This window comes from Onychomys torridus, chromosome 3, assembly GCF_903995425.1.
Source record: "Onychomys torridus chromosome 3, mOncTor1.1, whole genome shotgun sequence".
NCBI classification, from domain to species: Eukaryota; Metazoa; Chordata; class Mammalia; order Rodentia; family Cricetidae; genus Onychomys; species Onychomys torridus.
Genome location: NC_050445.1, coordinates 134,237,185 through 134,261,104, shown reverse-complemented (window position 1 = coordinate 134,261,104; position 23,920 = coordinate 134,237,185). Strand labels below are relative to the sequence as shown.

The 23,920-nt window shown below is 42.0% G+C and overlaps 1 protein-coding gene across 1 annotated transcript in view; it reads left to right on the top strand.

Annotated features, from left to right (window-relative positions):
- Adipor2 (adiponectin receptor 2) overlaps window positions 1–23,920 on the top strand; it is a 46,878-nt gene that overhangs the window by 4,372 nt on the left and 18,586 nt on the right. Inside the window, exon 2 of the mRNA XM_036181796.1 lies at window positions 16,763–17,021. Within this exon, the coding sequence (XP_036037689.1) occupies window positions 16,851–17,021 (171 nt within the window). The 5' untranslated portion in view covers window positions 16,763–16,850. The remainder of the gene's footprint in view (window positions 1–16,762; window positions 17,022–23,920) is intronic.

Here is a 23,920-nt window from a genome sequence, read left to right as displayed (position 1 = left end):
TTGTCTATAACATGGTTGGTCACAGTCATAAACTGTGACTGACATTGGAACTACTAGGTGATGAAATGCTTATATGCAGCAACAGGTATTTTTGTTACTTTTGTGTTTGCAGAGACTTGCACAAGGACATAGAAATTATGAAGTTTATGGATTCTACCTTTCTGGTGATGAGCTCCCCAGAGCTTTATCTTCACTTTAAACTCCTCCTTAGAGGCTGAGTGTGGTAGTACAGTCCCAGCTCTTGGAAGGTGGAAGCCAGCAGATCAAGAATTCAAAGTCATGCTCTGGCTACGTACAGGATGATCAGGCCAACCTGGGATTCATGAGACCATGTCTCAAAAACCAAAAAAGGGTTGTGGTGTGTTTCTAGAGAGTTAGCATGGTAAAGTGCTTTCCGTGCGAGCATGAGGACCTGAATTCAGTCTTCAGAACCCATATTAAGTAGTTAGTTGGGCATGGTGACTAGACAGGCGGATCTCTAGGGCTTATGGGCCAGCTGTCCTGGCATAGTTGTCAAGTACAGAGTGAGAAATCCTGTTTCCAAAAACCAGGATAAAAGGCTTCCAAGGAGTGACAGCCAAGGTTGTCCTCTGGCATGTGACTCACAAACTCACACACCTACCTTTATACATAATACGTGCAAATAAATAAGTACTCAATATTTTTGGTTGAGGGAGATGGTGGAAGGAGAAAACCCATTTCTACAAGTTGTCCTGTGACCCACATGTACATTATGGCACACATGCACATATATACTCACAAAAGAAAGTATAACCCCCCCCAAAAAAAAAAACCAAACCAAAACAAAACAATACCATTCTCCTGAACCCTCATGTTCTTTAGAAACAAAAAACCAAAACAAAAATCTTTCCATGGACTTTTTTAGTTGCTTTAGTGGCTTTTGGGCAAAACTTTGGGGATTGCAAATCATGTGAATAGTTGAAAAATTCAAATCATTTTTTCTTAGTTGTGTTTTTGACATGTATGTAATCTCAGCTTCTTATTTTGTACCTTCTTCCTCATGGCGGGTTGTACTAAGGCCTGTTGCTCCTGTAGCCTTAGCTTCAGAGGCGGGTCCCATTTCCTCTCCTCTTGCCCTAGGAAGAAGTCTAAGCAGTGAGTTCTGTGTGGTGTTTCCTACCTGTGATCTCAGCACGCTAGAGGCTAAGGCCCATGAATTCAGAGGTCTAAGCGGTTTCGCCCAAGTAGCAAAACTGTCTCGTTTAAAGAAATGGAAAAGGTCAAGGGTTAATGGAAAAGGTCAAGGCAGTAACCCCTGTCATAGTGACTAGAGAGAAACATGGCAGTTATGATGACACAGTTTTGACATCCCATCCAGAGAGGTCTTGGCTATAGTTGTATTAATGTCACAACATGGCATTCATGAAATTGCATTTTTATCCATTTTGTTAGGTTTTACACTTGCAGTCTTCATTTCAGGCATGATAAGAGTATATAAAATTTTACAAACTTGTTAGGGCACCTAGGAAACTTGATTATTGGTGGGATTCTTCAGTGAGATTATAACTTTGTAAAATGTTGCCAGAAGGTCCATATTTCAGGCATAATTGTAGGAAAGCAGATGGTCAACTCTTGAGGAAAGTTACCTAGATGATCTGGGCAGCAGTGTCCAACCAGCTGTAAATATAAAGCTGCTGAGTTTATTTGGTTTTGACTTGGTTTCTCCATATTGAATTTCTCCCTTTTTGTCTGTGGGATGGAGTTGTGCTTCTGCATGTGAGATAGCACTTGGTGCTCAGCAGGTGAAGCTGCGTTGTGTTGATTTACAGTAGCACATTAAACGAATGATGTTTATGGGTTTCTTTCTATGTCAATACATTGTCCTCTACCCTGTTCTGTTTATTTGTTTGTTGTTTTGGTGGGGTTGGGAATTAAATACAGGGCTCTGCCACTGGATTACATCTCCAGCTGCTGCTATTTTTGTGTTTTATTACTTTTTTGACACAGGAATCTTACTGTGTAGCCTAGGCCTGGTCATCAGCTTTTGATTCTTCCATTTCATCCCAAGTGCCTGAATTACAACCATGTGTCATGTATCATACCCCCCCGCCCCCCCATTTTCCCATTGTTTTTGTCTTTTTGTGTTTCCCAGTCTGGCCTTGAACTCAGTATAAGGATGATCCTGAAACTCGCAATCATATTATTTCTATCTCTGGGTGCTGAGAATACAAGCCTGTACCACACCCCATTATTATTTTCTTAGAACTCACCATGTAACTAAGGTTGGCCTTGAACTCATGACAGTACCACCTTGGCGCTCAGAGTATTGAGATTATAGGTCTGAATCACTACAATTGGTTACACTATATGAATACTCATTAGTCATTTAATATTTATTCTAGTTTTGATAGGCATTTGGATTGTTGCTAAATCAGACCTGGTGGTGCAAGCCTGTGATCCTAGTTACTTGGGAATCTGAGGCAGGAGAATCACAAATTCAAGACCTAACTGTATATCTTACTGAAATTGTCTAAAAAATAAGAAGAAAAAGTGATTCAGGATATAACTCAGTGGTAGAGAACTTGCCTAGTATGTGTGAAGCCTAGTACTACCAAAAACAATTAGAATGATTCCATTTTTTCCCCTGTAATAACATCAGTACTAGGACAAATGAGATGGCTCTCCAGGTAAAGGCATTTGCAGCCAAGCCTGATGACTTGAGTTTGATCTCCAGTGCTGACATGATAGGAGAGAACCACCTTCTGCAAGTTGCCTTTGTTTACTTTCACAAATAAATAACTAATAAAAGATTAAACAAAATCAAAAAGCCCTAATAGTACATTGAACATTCCTTATCAGGATGTCTTGCTCTTGTATTTAAGATCTTTGGTGGGTTGTTGTTGGTGATGGTGTGTGTTTTGCTGGAATTTGAGTCCAGGGCCTCATGCCAAGCAAGCACTCTGTTTGTTTTTGGAGACAGGGTTTTTCTAAAATAGAACCCTGGCTGTCCTGGAACTTGCTTTGTAGACCAGGCTGGCCTGGAACTCAGAAAGCTCTACCTGCCTCTGCCTCCCGAGTGCTGGGATAAAAGGCATGGGCCACCAGCGGCTAGGTAAGCACTCTTATCATTTACCTACACCCTCCATCCTGCAAATGTTTTTCCTCCTGAGGCACAGGGTCCTGCTGTATATTCCAGGTTGCCCTTTAACTCAGTGTGTAGTCTGGTTGATTTTTGAACCCCCATGCTGTCACCAGACTGCTGAGATTATAGACATGTATATTCCTGCAAGTGTTAACAAATTGTGGGGAATCGTTAGGGGTTGTGGTGTCAGTTTAAGGTTTAAAATAGAAAACAAAAGTAGTAGGTTGGATTGTAGACAATAAGATAATGTATGAAACTTAAAACTAAAACCCTGTTTTTCCAGTGTTTTTGTCTGTTTGCTTGTTTTATTTTGAGACAGTCTCCTGTTTCCCAGTCTGGCCTTGAGCTCAGTATAAAAATGATCCTGAAACTCCCAATCATATTATTTCTATTTCTGGGTGCTGAGAATACAAGCCTGTACCACACCCCATTATTCTTTTCTTAGAACTCACCATGTAACTAAGGTTGGTCTTGAACTCATGACAGTACCGCCTTGGCGCTCAGAGTATTGAGATTATAGGTCTGAATCACTACAATTGGTTATAAAACTTGTGTGTGTGTGTGTGTGTGTGTGTGTGTGTGTGTGTATATATGTATATATATATATATATATATATATGTATATATATATAGTTATTAAGTTAGAAATTAGATCCTTGGGGTTGGGATTTAGCTCCCTCACTGGTATAGAGAAAATACTTGAGTCAGGTGTCTTGGCCCACACATTTAATCCTGGAGGGGGGCAAAGGCAGACAGTCTACAAAATGAGTTCCAGGACATCAAGGTTTACACAGAAAAACCCTGTGTCAAAAAAACAGCAACAGCTCCAAAACTACACAGAGAAACCCTGTCTCCAAAAACAAAACAAAACAAAAAAAGCCAAAAACCAAAACAAAAAACCAACCAAACGAAAAACAGCAACAACCCCCAAAACAAAACAACAAAAAAACAAAAAAAGGAAAAAGAAAGAAAATAGTTAAGCAATGTGTTATTCTGTTAAAAGACAGGTATGTTAGTTGTTAGGGCTGTCAATAAAATAACCATAGTCTAAATGGCTCAACAGCAAATTTGTTTTCTGAGTCCAGAATTCCAAGTTTAAAGTGTCAGCAGATGGGCTGCTTCTCTTGTCTTAATAGTGTCTTTATTCTGGGCATGCATCCCTAGTGTCTTCCTCTTAAAAGGACATCAGTCAGATTGAATTAGAACCAGGCACCCTCCAACACCCCATCTCATTTTTTCTGGAGACAGATTCTAGCTATGTAGCTGTAGCCTGAAGTGGCCTGGAATTCACTATGCAGACCATGCTGGCTTTGAACTCCTTCTAAGTACTGGGATTAGAGACCTAGCTATCACACCCAGCCTAGGGGCCTAACTTCATTTACTTTAATTACCACTTTAAAGGCCCTTTGTCTAAATATAGTCATAGAAGCTAGAAAGATTGGCAGTTAGTAGTGAGTACTTGGTGCTCTTCCAGAGGACTGGGTTTGAGTCTCAGTCTCAGGGGATCCAGGGCCCTCTTCTGTCCTCTTTGGACACTGCACACATGGTGTGAGACATACATGCAGGCAAAACACCCATACATGTAAAAATGAAATCAAACCTATGGCCTAAGATACTCGGGGTTAGGGTTTCAAATAGGAATTTTAAAGGGATATGGTTTTGTACAACCAAGGAATTTCTTCTGGGAACTCTGCCTGTGCTGTTGAGTTCATGATGGTGAACAAGATAGGTTGACATAAGGAGCTGATAGTTTGGTGGGGGGTAGGGAGATAGGAAAATAATGTCAGGAAAGTCAGCATGATGGTACAAGTCTTTAATATTAACTCTTGGGAGATAGAGGCAAGAGGGTCAGGAATTCAGTCATTCTTGGCAGGTGGCTAAGTAAAGCGAGCCTGGTGGTGTGAGTGTGATTTCCTGGTACTGACATTGTAGAGAACCAGTTCCCTCAAGTTGTCCTCCGAATTCCACAGGGTGGCATGTATGTGCCCCACCCACCAAAATAAAGAAAGTCATTAAAGATAACACCAAACCAACACCAGCAGAGTTATTCTCAGCTACATAGTAAGTTTTCAGCGAGCTGGGTTGCGTGAGGCCTTCTCTTAAGAAAAACCCATACATGGAACCTAAATAAATAATCCCAGAAGAGAGGTAACAGCTGGGAGATATTAAAACAGCATAAAATATTAGCATAATTGTTGGCAGGAGTGAGGTCTGCCGTATTTAGGTAAAAGTGGAAAAATTCACCTTTGCCCAAAAGGAGACCTTTTACCTGAGGTAAATGATAAGTGAGGCCTAATTAATTGCAAGCCCAGGCCTATGTATAGATCATGAAGCTGGTAAGATTGATGTGGGAGCTGATCCTGTTGGCAAATGCCTGTAGTTGTAGCACTGAGAACATAGAGGGGCGAGGATCGAAAGCCCAAGGCCAGACTCAGGTGCGTAGTAAATTCAGGGCCAGACTGGCTTCCAAAAAGGATGGAGTTTTACTTTATGTGCGTTGGTGTTTTGCCTGCATGTATGTCTGTGTAAGAGTGTCACATCCACTGGAGTTAGTTACCAGACAGTTGTGAGCTGCCATGTGAGCATCGGAAATTAAACCCGGGTCTTCTGGAAAGAGCAGCTTAAACTGCTGAGCAGCTCTTAACTGCTGAGCCATCTCTCCAGCCCTGAATGCAGATTTCTTAAGAGGAGCCCTAGTGTAGACAAATTGCTAAATGATCTTATTAAATAAAAAATACAAAGCCAGAAATTGGGGTTAGAGCCTGAGAGAGATCAGAGGAATAGGAAAAGCCACAAGCTAACCTCACCTCACTGACACCTCAGTCTCCAAAGAGTGCTATTTCCTATATACCCTGTGTCTTTCTGTTCTGTTCTCTCATTTGGTCTCTCAGCCCAGCTATATCACTTCCACTTCCTGCTCTGCTCTGTCACTTCCTGTCTGTCTGTACCAGACCTCTATTGTTAGTGCTGGGATTAAAGGCATGTCACCCAGCATGACTCTTCCCCAGTGTGGCCTTGAACTCACAGAGATCCAGATGGCTTTCTGACTCCTAAGTGATAGGATTAAAGGCATGTGCTACCATTGCCTGACTAATATATAGTGGCTGTCTTTTTCCTCTGATCCTCAGATAAACTTATTGGGGAACATAGTATATTGGGAGGAGGACACAATGCATCATCACACCCTAGAACCAGAAAGAAGTGGATTGATACATTGAAATTGTTGAAAAGCAAAACAAAACATGTATTGACCAAGAGTTTCTGTATCAAAACTGTCAAAAATAAGGAAATTAAGACATTCCTAGGGAAACAAAAGCAGAGAGATCATTACCATGAGATCTGCTTTATAAAAATTGCCAAAGGAGAGCCCTTTGTGTTGAAGAGAGCCACTGGCTGATAACCTGGAGCTACAGAAAGAAAATGGTGTGTATTAAATGAAGAATTACTATGATAAACTATATGAATATTTTAACAAAGAAATAGTCATTAAAAAGGAACCAAAGAGGCCAGGCGGCGGTGGTGCATGCTTTTAATCCCAGCACTCAGAGGCAGAGCCAGGAGGATCTCTTGAGTTTAAGGCCAGCCTGTTCTACCGAGTGAATTCCAGGGCAGGCACCAAAGCTACAGTTTGAAAAACAAACAAACAAAAGAACCAAAGAAAATTTGAACAGTATAATAACAAAATTGATGAAGTCACTAGAGTTTAGCAGCAAGAAACAGTTGCTCTCTGTATAATTCATTTGTAGGATTACAAGATGAAGGAATAAAATAATTATCTACCTTAATGCTATGCAATGTCAGAAACATACATTTACATCCATTCATCCACCTATTTATTTTAGGCACATTTTGTAGCCCAGGCTATGTAGCTGAGGATGGACCTGAACTGACCCTGCTTCTGCTTTCCAAGTGCTGGGATTATAAACATGTGCCACCACACCCAATTTATGTGGTGATAGATGGAGCCCTGGACTTAGTATATGTTAGGCAAGTACTCTGCCCACTGAGTTATGTTCCTAGCCTCAAGGACAATTTGTTACTTCAGAAACATAAAGCAGTGAGTGAGTTGGAGAGCTTTGTAGCAGTGTGTTTATAATGCAGTTGAAATTAAATTCATTTCTTAATCTGTTTTGTGTTGCTATGACAAAGTGCTTTAGACTGGGTAAGGAATAGATTTTTATTTTCTCCTAGTTCTCATAGCAAGGAAGCCCAAGATTCGGGTACTGGCGCTTTGGTGCGTGATGAGGACTGCTGGTCCCAGGAGGGGACTTTTTGCTGTACCCTCTAGGGACGTATAGTCTTACAATAGTAAAGGGCTATAGACTTTACTATTGTATATTCCTTGCAGTTTTTTTTTTTTTTTTTTGTTGGGAACTGGACATTAGATAAGACATTGTGGCAGGTCTGATTACATGTTGCACCTTCTTTCAGGGTTGTTAAGGACTTGTTTATTTGTTTAGTGATTAACAGGTTTGTTTTAGTAAAGTCTGTTTACTTCTTTTGTGTCCTGCACCACTTTATCCTGGAAACCTGACTGGGGTAGCTAGGGAATGAAGCAAGGACAGACACACAGATGTATACAGAAAAGCTGGACTGGGCTGGGTGGGCTTGCTCTGATGCTACAACACAGCACAGAACCTCTTTATTATATATAGCCCAGGAAGGGGTAGCTTGACTTAGTAGGAGGTCGTTGTAGAGGGGCAGTCTTGGGGTACAGTCACTTAGCAGGAGGAAACTGCATGATGCTGGTGATACTGGACCAAAAGGAGGCTTTGCCCATTCCCTGAAGCCTGACCTGGGAAGGCTTTGCCCAGTTCCATAGGTCTGAGGCATTGGGGTCCTTGTAAGTAATACATACTCAGGGTGCCTTTGATCCCTACAAACCTTTGGTGGTACTCCTCAGGGAGTTATAGTTTGGGATGTGCCTTCAGTTACCCTGGGATCCATATATTTGCTTTTTGTGGGGCTTTTTTCTGGATCACATGAAGTTGCTGAATTCCTAATTGATTTCAACCAATACTCTAGTCTAAATTGTAAATGTTATGCAGAGTGATCCAAATGCTGTTTTCTTGGAAGGAATCACTTTTGAGGTCAGTGTTTAAGTTTTGTCCTGATCCTACTAGCTATCTTACTTCCTGATTATCTTCTGCAAACTTAAATCCAGTTTTCCTGTATCTTGATTCTATTCCCAAAGATTGTGCTTTCTGTTGGAGTAGGGGTACTGGAGATTGAAGCTAGGGACTATCTGTGCTTAGGTGAGTGTTCTGCCACTGAGCTATATCCTAGGCTCTCTGTTCCTTTTAGGCTTGGGCAGCTTCACCTTTATTTGAAAGTGTTCTTCTGCTTCTCACCCTGGACAGAAATCTTCCCAGTCAAGTGTGGTGGTGCACACCTTTAATCTCAGCACTCAAGAGGCAGAGGCAGGCAGATCTCTGTGAGTTCAAGGCCAGCCTGGTCCACAGAGTGAGTTCCAGGACAGCCAGGGCTACACAGAAACCCGGTCTGGAAGGAAACAAACAAACAAAAACACACAACCTCTCTCCATGCTCCATAAGTAGCCTGTGTCCCTTAGGTGTGGAAACACTGCCCCGTAAGATGCCTCAAGAGTTCCAGGACTGTTTTTTTTTTTTTTTTTTTTTTTTTCTTTCCCCTAAGTGTTTACTGCCTAAGATAGGACTTCCATCAAGTTGGGGCAGAGCTGATGGAGGCATTGTTGGAGTCAGGGGAGGTGTGTATGTAAAATGCATACATGGAAGAAAACCTCAAGAAATTTAAATAGCACTCATCTTTATTATTATTTTATGTATATGGATGTTTGCCTGCATGTATGTCTATGTAGCATATGTATGCCTGGTGCTCTTGGAGACCAGTTACAGATGATTATGAGCCAAAATGTGGGTGCTGGGAATTGAACCTGGGTCCTTTGGAAGAGCAGCCAATGCTCTACTGCTGAGCCATCTCTCTAGCTCCAGCACTCATTTTCTTTTTTAAAAATTCATTTTTGTTATTTTAAATTAGGAATATGCAATTTTTTGGTGTTGGTTCTGTGCATGTGAGTGCAGGTGCCTTCAGAGGCCAGAGGTATCCCCATCCCCCTGACCCCAAGCTGGAGTCACAGAGGGTTGGCTGTGAGCTGCTGGACATGGAACTGACAACCAGATTTGCGTCCTTTGCAAGATCAGTATGTGCTGTTAACCACTGAGCTGTCTCCAGTCTGTACTCTTCTAATACGGTTTTTCTCTTCTCTCCCCTTCTGTGGTTGTTTCTGCTCTTTTGTGCTATCCGTATATACATTTTTATGTTCTGATCAACAGTATGAATTTTCTAACTTGATTATCTTGGCTTTTTAAAAATATTTAGTTTCATGTGTAAGTGTATCTTGTTTACAAGTATGTATGTGCACCAAATAATCTACCTAGTGTCTGCAGAGGCCAGAAGAAGACACCACTGAAACTGGAGTTACAGATAGTTATGGATGCTTGGTTCCCTGCTAGAGCAGCAAGTGCTCTTAACAATTCTCCACAGTGCTGGCTGTTACAAGTTTTATTAGTAAATGTAAACCTGAACATTTATCTTTTTACAATTTTTTATTTTATTTTTTGATCTTTCTTTCTTTCTTTCTTTTTTTTTTTTTTTTTTTTGGAGCTGAGGATTGAAACCAGAGCCTTGCCCTTGCTAGGCAAGCACTCTACCACTGAGCTAAATCTCCATCCTCTTGATTTTTCAAGACAGGGTTTCTCGGAATAGTCTGGTTGTCCTGAACTCCCTCTGTAGACCAAGCTGGCCTTGAACTCGGAGATCTGCCTGCCTCTGCTGGAATTAAAGACGTGTGCCACCACTGCCCAGCTCTCTTTACAATTTTTGTGTCTCTCATTTCCCCTTCATTTAGGAATTGGCTCTTTCTACCTTGTGGGTCCTAAATATGAACTTTGGTTATTAGTCTTGGCAGCAGATGCCTTTACCTGCTGAATCATCTTGTCAGCCTAGGTAAAGGCTGATTTTTGTATTCTGCAAATTTACTGTGTATATTAATTAGGTCTAAGAGTTTTCTGGTATATCCTATAGATTTTTTTAAAAAGTATATAATTATGTCATCTACAAATGGGTAGTTTGATGTTTTTTCTTTTCCTATTTTTTATCCTTTCTATGTATGTTTTTCTCTTGTCTAATTGGTATGGCTAAGTCTTTGAACATTATAGCAAATAAGAGAAGGGAGACTGGGCATATTTATGTTATTCTTGATTTTAGAGGAAATGCTCTCAGTTTGTCTCCATTTAATGTTGGTACAAGTTTGCTGTAAATCACCTTTGTTATTTTGGAAGTATCCTCCATCTGTTCCCAATGTCTTAAGGACTTTTATCATGAAGGCGTGTTGAACTTTGTTAAATGTACTGCCCCCCCCCCCCCCAACTTCTTTTTTGAGATAGGGTCTCACCATGTAGTCTTGGCTTGCCTAGGGCTTGATATGTAGACCAGGATGCCCTAGAACTCAGGGATCTGCCTGGCTCTGCTGGGTTAAAGGTGTGCACCACCATGCCTGGCTACATGTGTTTTTCTTAACAGTTGTTGAAACTCTTAAAACATTGGTAGGTCTCTCTACTTTAGCTTATGTAGGATAGTGAATATAATAAAACTTCTTCAATTGAAAATTAATAATTCTTTAGGAAGGTGGTATGTGATACCTCCCCCCTCGGTAAGCCATGAACAAAGTCTATTCACCTCAGATAGGGTGCTGACTCAAGTCCAGCTTGGTGAACCAGGGAGTTCATTGGAGTTACTTACAGAAACATTGGGTGGCTCTTGGGCAGCTTTATCACTGAAAGGCATGATCTTTCCAACTCCCTGTTCAGCTTCAGAGGAGCCTTTGTTTTAGCAAGTTTTTCTGTTTATATTATCTTTGGGGAGGAGCCTTGACTATAGAATTTCGGTTGTGTTAATCCCCACAAATTATCTTGGGAAGTACTTTGAGGTATATTTATTTCTCTATTATTATAACTTGACCATATGTTCATAAAAACTTTGTAGTTTGTCTACAATTGTTTTTCATATTTCTTAAGATTATATCCATGTAATTTGTAATTTTTTTTCTGCCTTGAATGAGTTTGTTTTTTTGAGACAGGGTTTCTCCATATAACAGTTCTGACTTTCTGGGAACTCACTTTGTTGACCAGGCTGGCCTGAAACTCACAGAGATCTGCCTGCCTCTGCCTGCTGGGATTAAAGGAATATGCCATCACCACCTGGCTTGAAAGGGTATTTTTAAAAGCCATACATTAAAAAAATTTTAGTGGTTAAAAAATGGAAGCTGGGTATGATGTCACCGACCTGTAATCCCAGGATTTAGATGGAGACAGAGGGATCAGAAATTCAAGGTCATTCTTAGTTACATAGCAAGCTCAAGGCCAATCTAAGCTACAAGAGACCCTGTCTTATCTACCGCCCTCGAACCCAAATGGAAACAATCTCAAATTTAGAGAAAAGTTGTAAGTAAACAAAATTTTTTCTTCTATAGCCGTTTACAGATAAAGAATAAATTGCCAGTCTGGTGTCTCATATAACCTGATCTCCTATAACCACACTACACACAGAAAGTTAGTTACTTTTTTGTTGCACTAATGTTCTTCAAAAGTAAAGATTCAATTCAAAGACATAGGTTGGCTGCCTCTTTTACTCCCTTCAGTCTGCGGACAGTTTCTATCTTCATCATAATCGTTACCCTTAAAGATTCAGACCAGGGCCTTAGAGGTGGACTAGTGGATAGAGTGCCTGCTGCCTGTCATCGTGACAAAACCAGACTCACTTGGGAACCTCAGTTGAGGAATTGCCTAGACAACCAGATTGGCCTGTGGGCACATCTGTGGACATTTCCTTACTTACTGATTGATGTGGGAGGGCCCAGCCTACAGTGCCACCCCTGGGCAGGTGGTCCTGGGTTGTGTAATAAAGTTGGCAGAGCAGGAGCCAGTAGTAAGGTCATTGCGGCATGGTTCTTGCCTCCACATTTCTTCCTTTAGTTCCTGCTTGACTTCTACCAAAGATGAACTGTGACCTGGAAGTGTAAGGTTAAATAAGCTATTTCCTTTCCTAAGTTGCTTTTGTTCAGTAGTTGTTACCACAACATTAGAACACTGCCAAACTTGACAACTTGAGTTTGATACCAGGAACCCACATGGTAGGAGAGAACCAATTCTTGCATATTGTTCCATGACTCCCTCTCTCCCATAAGTAAGTAGTAAATGTAATGAAAACTAAATATATCTCTTCATATATTGAAGAAGTGAATTCACACTGATATCTTCAGTTCTAGTTCCCCATAGGATTCATTCTAGGTTTTATTTTATTTTTCTCCCATATTACCTTTTTCTGCTGTGGGAGACTTGGCTTCTATTACTCTAAATCTCTGCACATTAGGTAACACTAGATTATATATATTGTGTATGTACAGGGTGGAGGTGCCACAGTGCACACGTAGAAGCAGAGGACAACTTGCAGAGTTGGTTCTCTCCCACCACTTTGGTCCTAGGGATTGAACTCAGGTCTTAGGCTTGGCAGAAAGTGCCTTTTTCTGTTGAGACATCTGGTTGGCTCATATTTACATACTTTATAAGGCTTCTGTGTGACAGTCTCCTATCCTGATCTAAGGACCTAAGATGCTGGGTTCTCAAGCCATCCAAGATGGACCTGGGGAAAATGGTTCCAGGTGTTCTTGTCTCATACCAATGAACCAATGAATGTTAAAGACATGGATTCTCATGGGAGTATGCAAATCAGAGTTCAAGTTTTCTTAAGAATTACTGCAGCTGGGCTGTGGTGGTAGTGCAAACTTTTTTTTTTTTTTTTTTTTTTTTTGGTTTTTCGAGACAGGGTTCCTCTGTGTAGCTTTGCGCCTTTCCTGGAACTCACTTGGTAGCCCAGGCTGGCCTCAAACTCACAGAGATCTGCCTGGCTCTGCCTCCTGAGTGCTGGGATTAAAGGCGTGCGGGTGTGCAAACTTTTAATCCCAGCACTCAGAAGACAGGCAGGCAGATCTCTTGAGTTCAAGGCCAGTCTGATCTACACACCTTTCTAGGACAGCTAGGGCTACACAAAGAAACTCTGTCTTGTAAAACCACACACACACACAACCTCACACACACTGCAGAAAAATGAAACTTGTGAGAGTGGGAGGATGTTCCGAAGGAGGAGAAAAAGCCTTTCAATTTCCTTTGCTTAGGGTTTTACAGAGAGAATGGACAAAGGCTGAGGTCATCTCTATTGAAATTGCTGAATTTTTCGAGCTATCTTGGTCTGAGCCAATGGAGGGCCCCCACATTGGTACCCCTGGCCCAACCAAGGAAATAACTGTGTCACTGTTCATGCACTACCCATCAGGTTAGAGGTGATTGGAACCCCCTGTCCATCTCTGGCTCACCCTAGCTTGACCTTGACTGTTGGTGGCTTGACCATGTTACTACCCCAGCTGCCCTTGTCAAGCTCTCTGTGTTCTCACATGTACGTGGTCAGCTTGCACCTGTACTGTGGCAGAGAGTTAACTGGATCCCAGCCACCAAGATGTAGCTGTAGTCTTTCTTGGCTACTCATATTTTAGCTCCTCGTCTGTAGTGTCTCTTAGGTGGGAGCTGATCATTGTTCCTTATAATCAAGTCTGTTCCATTAGCTGTGTGAGAAGAAAGAATATATGAAAGGATAGTCATACCTTAGGTAGGTTTCTCAAGGACTTTGCACAGGCCAGCTAGCTGTGGTCACTAGCTCAGAGCCCCGTTCCTCTTCCTGTCTGTCTAGTTTGGTTATCTCCTACCCAGCCATAAGCCTTCCATGTGAGCAGCTTGTACTTTCCATCATGGCCGCTTTCCTCTTACTTCCTACAGAGAGCTAGCTAACTTAAGCTTGCTTGCTCGCTCTCTCTCTCTCTCTCTCTCTCTCTCTCTCTCTTTCTCTTTCACTCTCTCTGTTTTTTGAGACAGTGTCTCTCGTCTCTCCCCCTATGTAGTCCTGGCTGTCTTGGAATTCTCATGTAGACAGTGCTAGCCTCAAAACTCATACAGATCCCCCTGCCTCTGCCTCCTAAGTGCTGTGATTAAAGGCAGGTGCTACCATGCCTGGCTAGAGAGCTATCTCTTGCCTCAGCCTCCTGAGTACTGGATTATGAGCCACTATACCTTCAAGGATACTTTGAGAAATCTTTATTCTGCTTGGTTTGGTTTGAGAATGAAGATTCGTAGCACAGGCTGGCCTGGAGCTTACTATGCAGTCATGCTACCCTCTAACTTGTGATCCTCCTTCCTCAGGTTCCCACAAGCCTGAGTGTGGCTGAAAATGAAGATCTTGATTATGTAAATTATTTGTGATATAAACCAGCCGACTTTAAGGCTCAAAAGCCAGCTTTTGTTCTTTGTACCCAGTCACCTTAATAAGTAGTCCTTGGTCTTCAGTTTCTATATCTCTTAAATGGGGGTTAGTAAACTGGAGTTGTGTGAAACGGCTGCATATAAGTTATTCAATACAGAATTTAACCATTTGTTCTCAGTAAATGTTAACAGTGGTTGGTAGGAGATAGCTTTGTAAACTGTAAGCTTCTCCTTCCCGCTTTGCTACTGGGGGCTGAATTTAGGGCCTTGACCATGATATTCAAACTCTATCATTATGATACATCAGACCATTTATTGATTGATTGATTGATTGATTGATTGAGCTGAGGATTGAACCCAGGACCTTGTGGTTGCTAGGCGAGCACTCTACCACTGAGTCTTTTTTTTTTTTTTTTTTTTTTTTTACTTTTTATTTTGATACAGAGTCTTGCCAAGTTGTTTAGGTAAGCCTCTAACCTTCCACCCTCTTGCCTTTACCTTCTTCCCAGTAGCTGGAATTATAGCTTAATTAACTAAATATGAACTATTAGCATTGTTTCCCTTAAAAAGTGGTCATTTATTATTAATTTGTTATTGTCCTTATGTGATTGATAGATTCACATAGTTTGGTGATAGATTAAAAACTTGTGTGTGTATGTGTGTGTGCACACACGCATGTGTATGAATTACACTCAGGGCTTGGACACGTCAGGCAAGTGTTTTACCACTGAGCTGTGTACAGTTTTTGTTTTTTGTTTTTTTTTTTTTTAAACAATTTATGAATATTTTGTCCACATGTATGTATGTGCACCATGTGCATGTGTGGTACTTGTGGTGCCACAAGAGGGCATCAGATCCCGGGGAACTGGCATTACAGATTGTTGTGAGCCACCATGTAGTTTCTGGGAACTGAACCTGGTTCCTGTGAGAGCTCTTAACCCCTGAGCCATTTTTCCAGCTCCTTGTGCTTCCTGCTTCATAAACTTTGAATGTGACTAGAGAAATTCTGTAGTCAAGTCATTACAGAGATTGATTCTTTGGCTGGTTCTTAGTTTGTGGGTCTCCATGAGCAGACTTATGCTTATGTAGCTGGCACACACACTCCAGCCTTGTCTTGATGGTGTCTAGGCCTTCTTTGTTCCTCTCTTCCCTTCCCCAGTGAGAACGGTGTCTCAGCACTGCAGTGCATCGAATGTTCCTGAGTTGTCTTCTAGGTGGATTAACTATGGTAGCCTGTTTTATGATTCAGCTGATTGTCTACAGTACATTTGTATGCTCAGAATGAGAGTTAGATGAGAAGAACTTGAAAGGCTAGAACTTTTAGGGAATAAAATTATCATAGACTAGTTAGGAGAAAGATGATTTATGAAAGTTTTTACCACTCAACACCATTGAATACCTTTCAACCATTGTTACATATATACATATATGCATATATATATATATCCTGGGGTTGTGGGTATAAAAGAGATGTTCTGGTCCCAAGTTTCTTGCTTTTCATTGTAGTCTGGAGACTAGAGCAATTAAAAATGTCAGATAGTAAGCATGTTGAATATAAAATGTTGCTGGTAATATGCATTGTGTGAATTTAGAGATTTTGTCCTATTTTATAGAAAATGTATGGGGAGTTTTGGTTTTCTCACTTGTAAAATAAAAATAATCCTGGTCATTATTTAATGAAATTTAATAAAATGAAACCCTGGTATATTAAATGAAATTACATATGTAAAACATGGCATAGTATGTAAGCATACATGTATTCTTTTTACATTTAGAGTTTTTTTTGTTTTTGAGATAGGGTCTTTCTATGTAACCCTGGCTGGCCTGGAACTTGCTTTGTAGACTTGGCCTTCAAGCTCACAGAGATTCCCCTGCTTCTGTCTTCTGAGTGCTGGGATTAAAGGCGTACACTACCATACCTAGCTTCAGTTAGACATGCTTTTAACTGAAAACAAGATGATAGGGTTAAAAAAGACATTGATAGAGCATAGTAAAATGTAAATCTTTTTGTTAAACCCTTAGTTCTTCTTTATGTGTTTCTATGCCAGGAGCATGGTTTTGAATACTTTGTAGTAATTATTGTATATGCATAAATTCATATAACCACATATTTTACAATCAACGCAAGTGAAAATATTACACATGTAGTCTTTTGGGTGATTGATACATTTTGGCAGTCTTTATTAACAGTGGGTATAAATTTTTAAGAATATTCCTCTTTTGTGATGGAATTTTCTGTTCCTTAAGGGTATAATAATGTAGCTCATGTGTTTTTTCCCAGCACTCATGAGTCTAACTTTTCTCTCCTTAGGGTCAACTCACTAGCCCTTAAAAATCCATTCTCCCAAGAAGAAGGGACAGAAAGAAAGATCACTTTGTAAGAAAGGCTTTGGTATCCCATGAACGAGCCAGCAGAACACCGATTGGGGTGCACCAGGACTCCAGAGCCAGATATAAGGCTCAGAAAAGGGCACCAACTTGATGATACAAGGGGAGATAATAATGACAGCCACCGAGGAGATTTGGAGCCCATTTTAGAGACGTCTGTTGGTTCTTCCTGTTATAAAACTGTAAGTTCAAAGTGTGGAGGGTTGCAAACAAAGCAAACATGGAGATGAGGGGTGACATTTAAAAAGAATGCATATGTGTAATATGTAATGTGTGATTGCTCTAGAGGAAAGGTGGAGATGTTGACTTAGTCAAAGTATTTTTTTAAATTTTCTGTATTGGTGTTTCGCTTGCATATGCCTGTACCACGGGTGTGCCTTGTGCCTATAAAGGCCAGAAGAGGGTGCCAGATCCCCTAGAACTGGAGAGACATATGGTTGTGTGTCTCCATGTGGGTGCTGAGACTTGAACCCAGGTCCTCTGCAAGAGCAACAGTGCTTTTCGTTTTGGTTTGTCAAGACAGGGTTTCTCTGTGTAGCCCTGGCTGTCCTGGAACTCTCTGTAGACCAGGTTGACCTTGAACTCAGGGAGACCTGCCTGCCTCTGCCTCTTGAGTGCTGGGATTAAAGGCGTGCACTGCCGCCGCCTGGCAACAGTAGTGTTCTTAACTACTGAGCCATTTCCCCAGCCCCCAAAAATTAAAATAAAAAAATACATTTGTAATTACATTTATTTACCAGGCCTCCAAGGTAATGCTACTCGGTCTTCCTCAAGGTCAGACAGGGATATAATATACAGAAGTTGTGTGCCTGTGGCTTCACAAGGTGCTCGCCCAGGCAGGGAGAAGAGCAGGGATTCTTCTGAGGCCAGGGAAAGCAAGGCAGAAGATGGGTTAAAACGGAACCCCAGGGGCACGCATGTGCATGCACACACATACCAGTATGTATAGAGACCAGAGGAGGGCTTGAGGTCTTTCAGACCTGGAGTTGCCAGCATTACGGGCAGGGTTCCTGGCTTATTACTTGGCTACTTGGACCCAAACTTCATGGTTGTTGCAGCAAGTTCTTGTAACCATTGAGTTATCTGTCCAGTCCAAACAAAATTGGTTTCTTTTTTATGTTTTTTTACTGAGACAGGTTTCTCTGTATAACAGCCCTGGCTATCCTGGAACTTGCTCTGTAGACCAGGCTGGCCTTGAACTCACATATGTCTACCTACCTCTGCCTCCTGAGTGCTAGTTAAAGGCATGAGCCATCATGCCTGGCAAAACTTGGTTTCTTATTAAGCTCAGATATTATTTGATTTCATAGTTGTACCTTTCTGCTGGCACTTAAAATCATAGTCACTCTGTTTTGTTTTATTTAAGAGAGAATGTTTGTTTTTAAAGATTAATTTTTGTGTGTGTGCTTGTGAGTGTTTTAACTGCATATATGTGAATACATTGTGTGTCTGATAGCTTTGGAGGCCAGAAGAAGGTTTTGGACCCTGAGACTGGAGCTACCAGACTGTTATAAGACTTCATGTGGGTGCTAGGATCTGAATTCAGGTCCTTTGAAGGACCAGCAAGTACTCTTAACTGCTGAGGCATCTCTGCAGCCCCAGAGCCGGCCATGTTTTAGTTGTAACATTGTCAGTGAGATTTGGAGAAATTCTGTGGAACTTCTCAAATTGTTTATCTCCAGTGCATATCTTGGGGTCAGGAGAATCCTGAGGACAGAAGGTAGATTTTAATGTTTTATTTAAATTTTTATTCTCAGAGAAAAAGGGAAGACTTAAGCAGTTCATCATGGTAGCAGAAGTATTTGTGAACAGCATTAGACAGTGTTACAGGCGTGTTGATGTGAACTGTGGACCTTTATGTTCATTCGGTAATGTGGTGCTGGGAGATTGTATTTCATACTGTAGGCTTGTGCTTCCTAGTGGTTGGTGATTTCATCTTGCTATTTTGGAACATTACAGCCTAGTTTACGTAATGAGGTCCATCCAGGGCTATATAGTGAGACCCCATCCAAAGCACAAGACAAAAAAATATTAAACAGCAATATAGAAAAACCTTATTGAGGTGCATGTTTTAAACTAAATTAAAACCATAGTGAAGCCTGGTGTGGTGGAGCATGCCTGTAATACCAGCATTCAGGAGGCAGAGGCAGGCAATTCTCCTGAGTTCTAGACTAGCCTGGTCTGCAGAGTAGTTCTAGGCCAGCCAGGAATACATAGTGAGACCTTGTCTCAAAAAGACTAAAAAATTTGATTTGATAAACTAGTTTTATATATATGTTACATTTAAATTATTATTATTATTATTATTATTATTATTATTATTATTATTATTATTTTGGTTTTTTGAGACAGGGTTCCTCTGTGTAGCTTTGCGCCTTTCCTGGAATTCACTTGGTAGCCCAGGCTGGCCTCGAACTCCCAGAGATCTGCCTGGCTCTGCCTCCCGAGTGCTGGGATTAAAGGCGTGCGCCACCACTGCCTGGCTTAAATTATTATTTTTAAATTAAATCTATTTTTGGTTTGTGAGGCGCATGCACACACAAGAAGATAAATGAAAAAAGTGTTTTGTTTTGAACAAAACCAAACAAACAGTAATAACAGTTCATGCTGCAAGAAGCAGACTCAATATGGGGGCCTTGATTAAAGTTGGGTCTTAAAAATATGCTTAATACATTCTAATAGAAAAAGTAATACCCTACTTTGTATTTGATTGATTGATTTGGTTTGGTTTAAGGTGTTGTGGGTTGGACTCAGGGCTTTGTCCATGCTAGGTAGGTAAGTGCTGTACCACTTAGATATATTTCTCTTGTTTAAGGCATTTCTGTAAATCAGGAGTCATTCCTTCACACACCTTGTCGTCGTCGTCCGTGTGGTGTCCCCCCCCCCCCCCCCCAGCTGAGGACTGAACCCAGGGCCTTGCGCTTGCTAGGCAAGCATTCTACCACTGAGCTAAATCCCCAACCCCATAGTACACCTTGTTTCTTAATAAAAATAGGCAGTAATTTGGGATGCCTGTTTACTCAGTTTTAGGTTATGCTGCTTGGCCACTAGTCTCAGATATTTCTACATAGATTTAGTTCCTACTTTTCGTTTGTTGTAGTCTGGCTGGCAAGTAGAGGGATGACTCTTCCCTTGAGAAGATTCCCCGGAGCTGATTGTGGGGTCGAGCAGCTTGTGAATCCTGAGGCATTGCTTAGCTTCCTTTCCTGCAGTTCACTGACCTCTCCCCCTGGTGTTTGCTTTCTTAGATTAGTGTGAGGAGTGGCACACACTGGCTGAGTGGTACAGCATTGTGGAAAAGCAGCCACAGGACAGCGTGCTGTAACACACCCTTCTTCAAGCTGTGGGAGGAGCTGGCAGGGTTGCATGCTCCTGGCTTTCCACATCACCTCATTCCCAAGTGGCTCCCAGGACCACCTCCTTGTTCCTGCTCTTTACCCGCTCTCCACATGTGGTCTCCTGGCACCTGGTCCCATTCCAGCCCTGTCCATTTGTGTAATGAAGGTGGGTGGTCACCCTGTGGAGCCAGCCTTTGTCTGGTAGTGGAGCTTGACACCCTCTGTTTCATTGCTTACGGATGAGGGACGAGTAGAGGTCTTGTCCCGTCTGCCCTGTCCACTCTTCACCTGGATGGTGATTCCTAGAGAATTAATCACCCTTGGGTTATGGGCATCTTAGTAGGAGCTGGTATCCAGATTCTCCATCTCAGACTGGAGAGGGAGGCACCAGAACCTTGGCCTGAGGCGGGTGTGACCGCACCTTGGCACAGAACCCTGTTGTTTGACCTTATTCTCGTCTTCTATGAGGCCTGCTCAGAAAGCGAAAATCAGTTCCGATTTCAGCTACAGTTGAGCTTTACCACAGGAAGAGTTGACCCCACTGAGCAGCTGACATCTGAAGGCTCCTGTGGAGTGAAAGTCTGAGAGGTGACAGACTCAGGTTTAAAGTAGCTTCCTTGCTGCCTGTAGGTAGTCTTCACAGCCACTTCTCCCCCAGTGCTTCAGGAAAAGGAGCAGAAGTCACCTCACTGGTGACCCTGTCGAGGACATGAGCTGGTGTGCACCCAAGGCCTGATGGTTGTTGTGAGGATATGCTCTTGCCTCTTAGGGTCAGATGACCCCAGCCTAACACTAGAGATAAAAACGAATGGTGAATGTTTTTTTAATCATATTTTATTTTTAAGATAGGATCTTACTAAGTATCCCCAGCTAGCTTGGAACTCACCATGTACACTAGACTGGCTTTGAACTCCACCATTCTCTGCCTCCCCAGTACTGTGATTAAAGATGTATGTCACCATGCTTGACAAATGTTTATTTCTTAAAATCAAAACCCAAAGAAGGTCAGAAGGAAGAGGCTCTTCCTGAAACAACAAAATTTAGAACATAAAGTTCCTTGTGTGAAGGAGAAAGGACTTTAGGAAATGTGCTAACTTTTAGAAACATCAGTAAATTTGAATCTTGGAAGCTGACTGAACTTCCAGTAGGTAATGATGGATGCTGTAGATGAAGTAGCCTACCCCGAGGAAGATGATAATGATGGACAAGGTGATGAGGCTGTAGATGGTCACCCTCTTCTCAGCGGTTTTTCTGATGAGGCAGTGAAGGGTGGGGCAGCTCTTGGGGCTGCAGTGGGTTTTGCCTTGACTCACTATGGGCAGGTATTTGTTTGTGAGCAGGCATAAAAACACAGTCTGGATGCTGACCTGCAGGAGGGAGTGGAACAGGTACAAATATAAGAGCTTCTTCTCCTGGTGGAAGTCGAGGAAGAGTACCTGGGGGGAGCTCTGTTTCCTGACTGCCTCCATGGAGCCCTTCTCCATTTCCACTGTGTCCTCTGATTCCTGCCACGTGGGCTCTGTCTGTATCTTGGTGTGCTTATGCCGAATCTGAGCCATGAAGAATTCCATGAGGAAGAAGAGGGCTATGAAGATGAAGTAGAAGTAGTACCACATTCCTGTGATAGGAATGCTAAACAGTTGTTCATAACACTCCACCAGACAAGGGTAGGTGCTATTTCCATGGCAGTTGAACTCTTCACGGATTTTGTGCCAGGGCACCTGGACTGCATATATCACTAAGCTGTATAGGCAGATGAGGCCAAACCACAGTGTCCGCCCAATGTAGTAGCCAGATTGGTCCCCTGCTGCTGTGTGCAGTACAGGGATTACTGCGTTTGTCAGTGCCGCCATCATGTCCTCCTGTCTTTCAGGAAAAGGCCAGATACTTTATAGTCCCCTAGAAAGGAAAGCAGGACAAGAAGTCAGGGTTAGGGGCTGTGGAGACGGCTCACTGGGCTAAAATGCCTGCCACACAAACATGAGGAGCTGATTTGAGTCCCCTGAACCCACATACATGGCTAATGTAGCAGGATTGTCTTCTGGGATAGGGCAGTCAGAGATAGTCAGTTCCTCGGAAGTGTGCAGGTGAGCTAGCCTGGCCTATATAGTAGTAAAACAACAAAAGATACTGTCTCAATATGAAAGGTGAGGCCCTTCTTACATCTGGAGTTGTCTTCTGACCTTCACATGTGTACTGTCGCATGCATACACCTGCTCCAGTTCCAGTTCCTATTCATTCTCCCACCCTGCACGCCCACACAAACACTTGTGAGAAAGAAGTCAAGACCAGAAAGTGAGAGCAGCCGGGCTGTGGTGGAGCACGCCTTTAATCCCAGCACTTGGGAAGCAGAGGCAGGTGGATCTCTGATTTACAGAGCTAGTCCAGGACAGGCTCCAAAGCTACAGAGAAACCCTGTCTCGAAAAACGGAAAAAAAAAAAAAAAAAAAAAAAAAAGAAAAAGAAAGTGAGAGCAGTTGAGTTGCTGAGTGACCTGAACCCATCTAAGAGGCCTGTTTATGTTTCTAATCTCTCAGCACTTCCTGGCTATCAGCTCCCCTAGACAAGCAGGCATTGCTGTCTGTCCTGTATGTTTCCTGAATCTCTGGTTCAGCCTACAGCAGAGATCATCTCCTCTGGTACCAAACAACCCCTTCAAATTAAAATCATGAGTGTAGATCTCATCTTTTTAAAATTATGAAGTATGGCCTTCTTCATGTTTACATGGCCCATATTATCCAGCATAGAGTATTACTGTTAATGTGGACATAATTATATTTGATAAATGAAGAATGGAAGGCACAAGTAACATTAAAATTCTCATTGTGAGGTTGGGGATTTAGCTCAGTGGTAAAGCGCTTGCCTAGTAAGTGCAGGGCCCTGGGTTCAGTCCTCAGCTTTGGGGGAAAAAAAAAGAAAAGAAAGAAAAAAAAATCTCATTGTTATCTGGCTATTTCTAGTCATCTTAAGCCTAGTGAGAAGAATGCCCTGGGTTTGTTCACCAACATCTAATGGGAAAAAGTTAGTGTATTGTAGGTATCTTGAGAATCTCTGTAGACCTTTGCCAAGGAAATCTCTAGAGCATTCCCTTCTTTCCTGTTAGGAAGAACGTAGTGCACATGACTTCTTCCCTCTGCAGCTCTTGGGTAAACCTATCTCCCTGACTATAGTGGTGACCCTGCCCATTCAGTGAGTCCGATGCTGGCGGGCCACGTGCATTATCTCTATAGACTTTATAAACTACTTTTCAGTCTTCTTTTTTATTTTGGGGTAATTATGTTTGTCCTTTTTTACGTGTGTGTGTGTACCCGTGTGTACGTGTACGTACGTACACGCATGTATGTATGTGAGAGGGATCTCATGCTCGCTAGGTAAGTATTCTTCTGATTCTCCCTTTTTAGTTTTGACCCAGGATCTCACTGTGTGTTCTAGTCTGACCTTGAACTCTCAGCCACTTCTTGCCTCTCATCTTGAATATTGGGACTATAGTTGTGCACCATTACTTCCTATTCAGTCTTAATGTATTCCCTTTTAGATTTATTTTTAATTTATGCATATGGATGTTTAGTATGTATGCATGTATGCGTGCCACATGTGTTCCTGGTGCCCAAGGAGCCAGAAGATGATGTTATATTTTCTGGAACTGGAGTTAAAATGTCTGTGAGCTGCCATAGGGGTTCGAGGAATGGAACCCGGGTCCTCTGGGAGAGCAGCCAGTGCTCTTACCTGCTGGGCCATCTCTC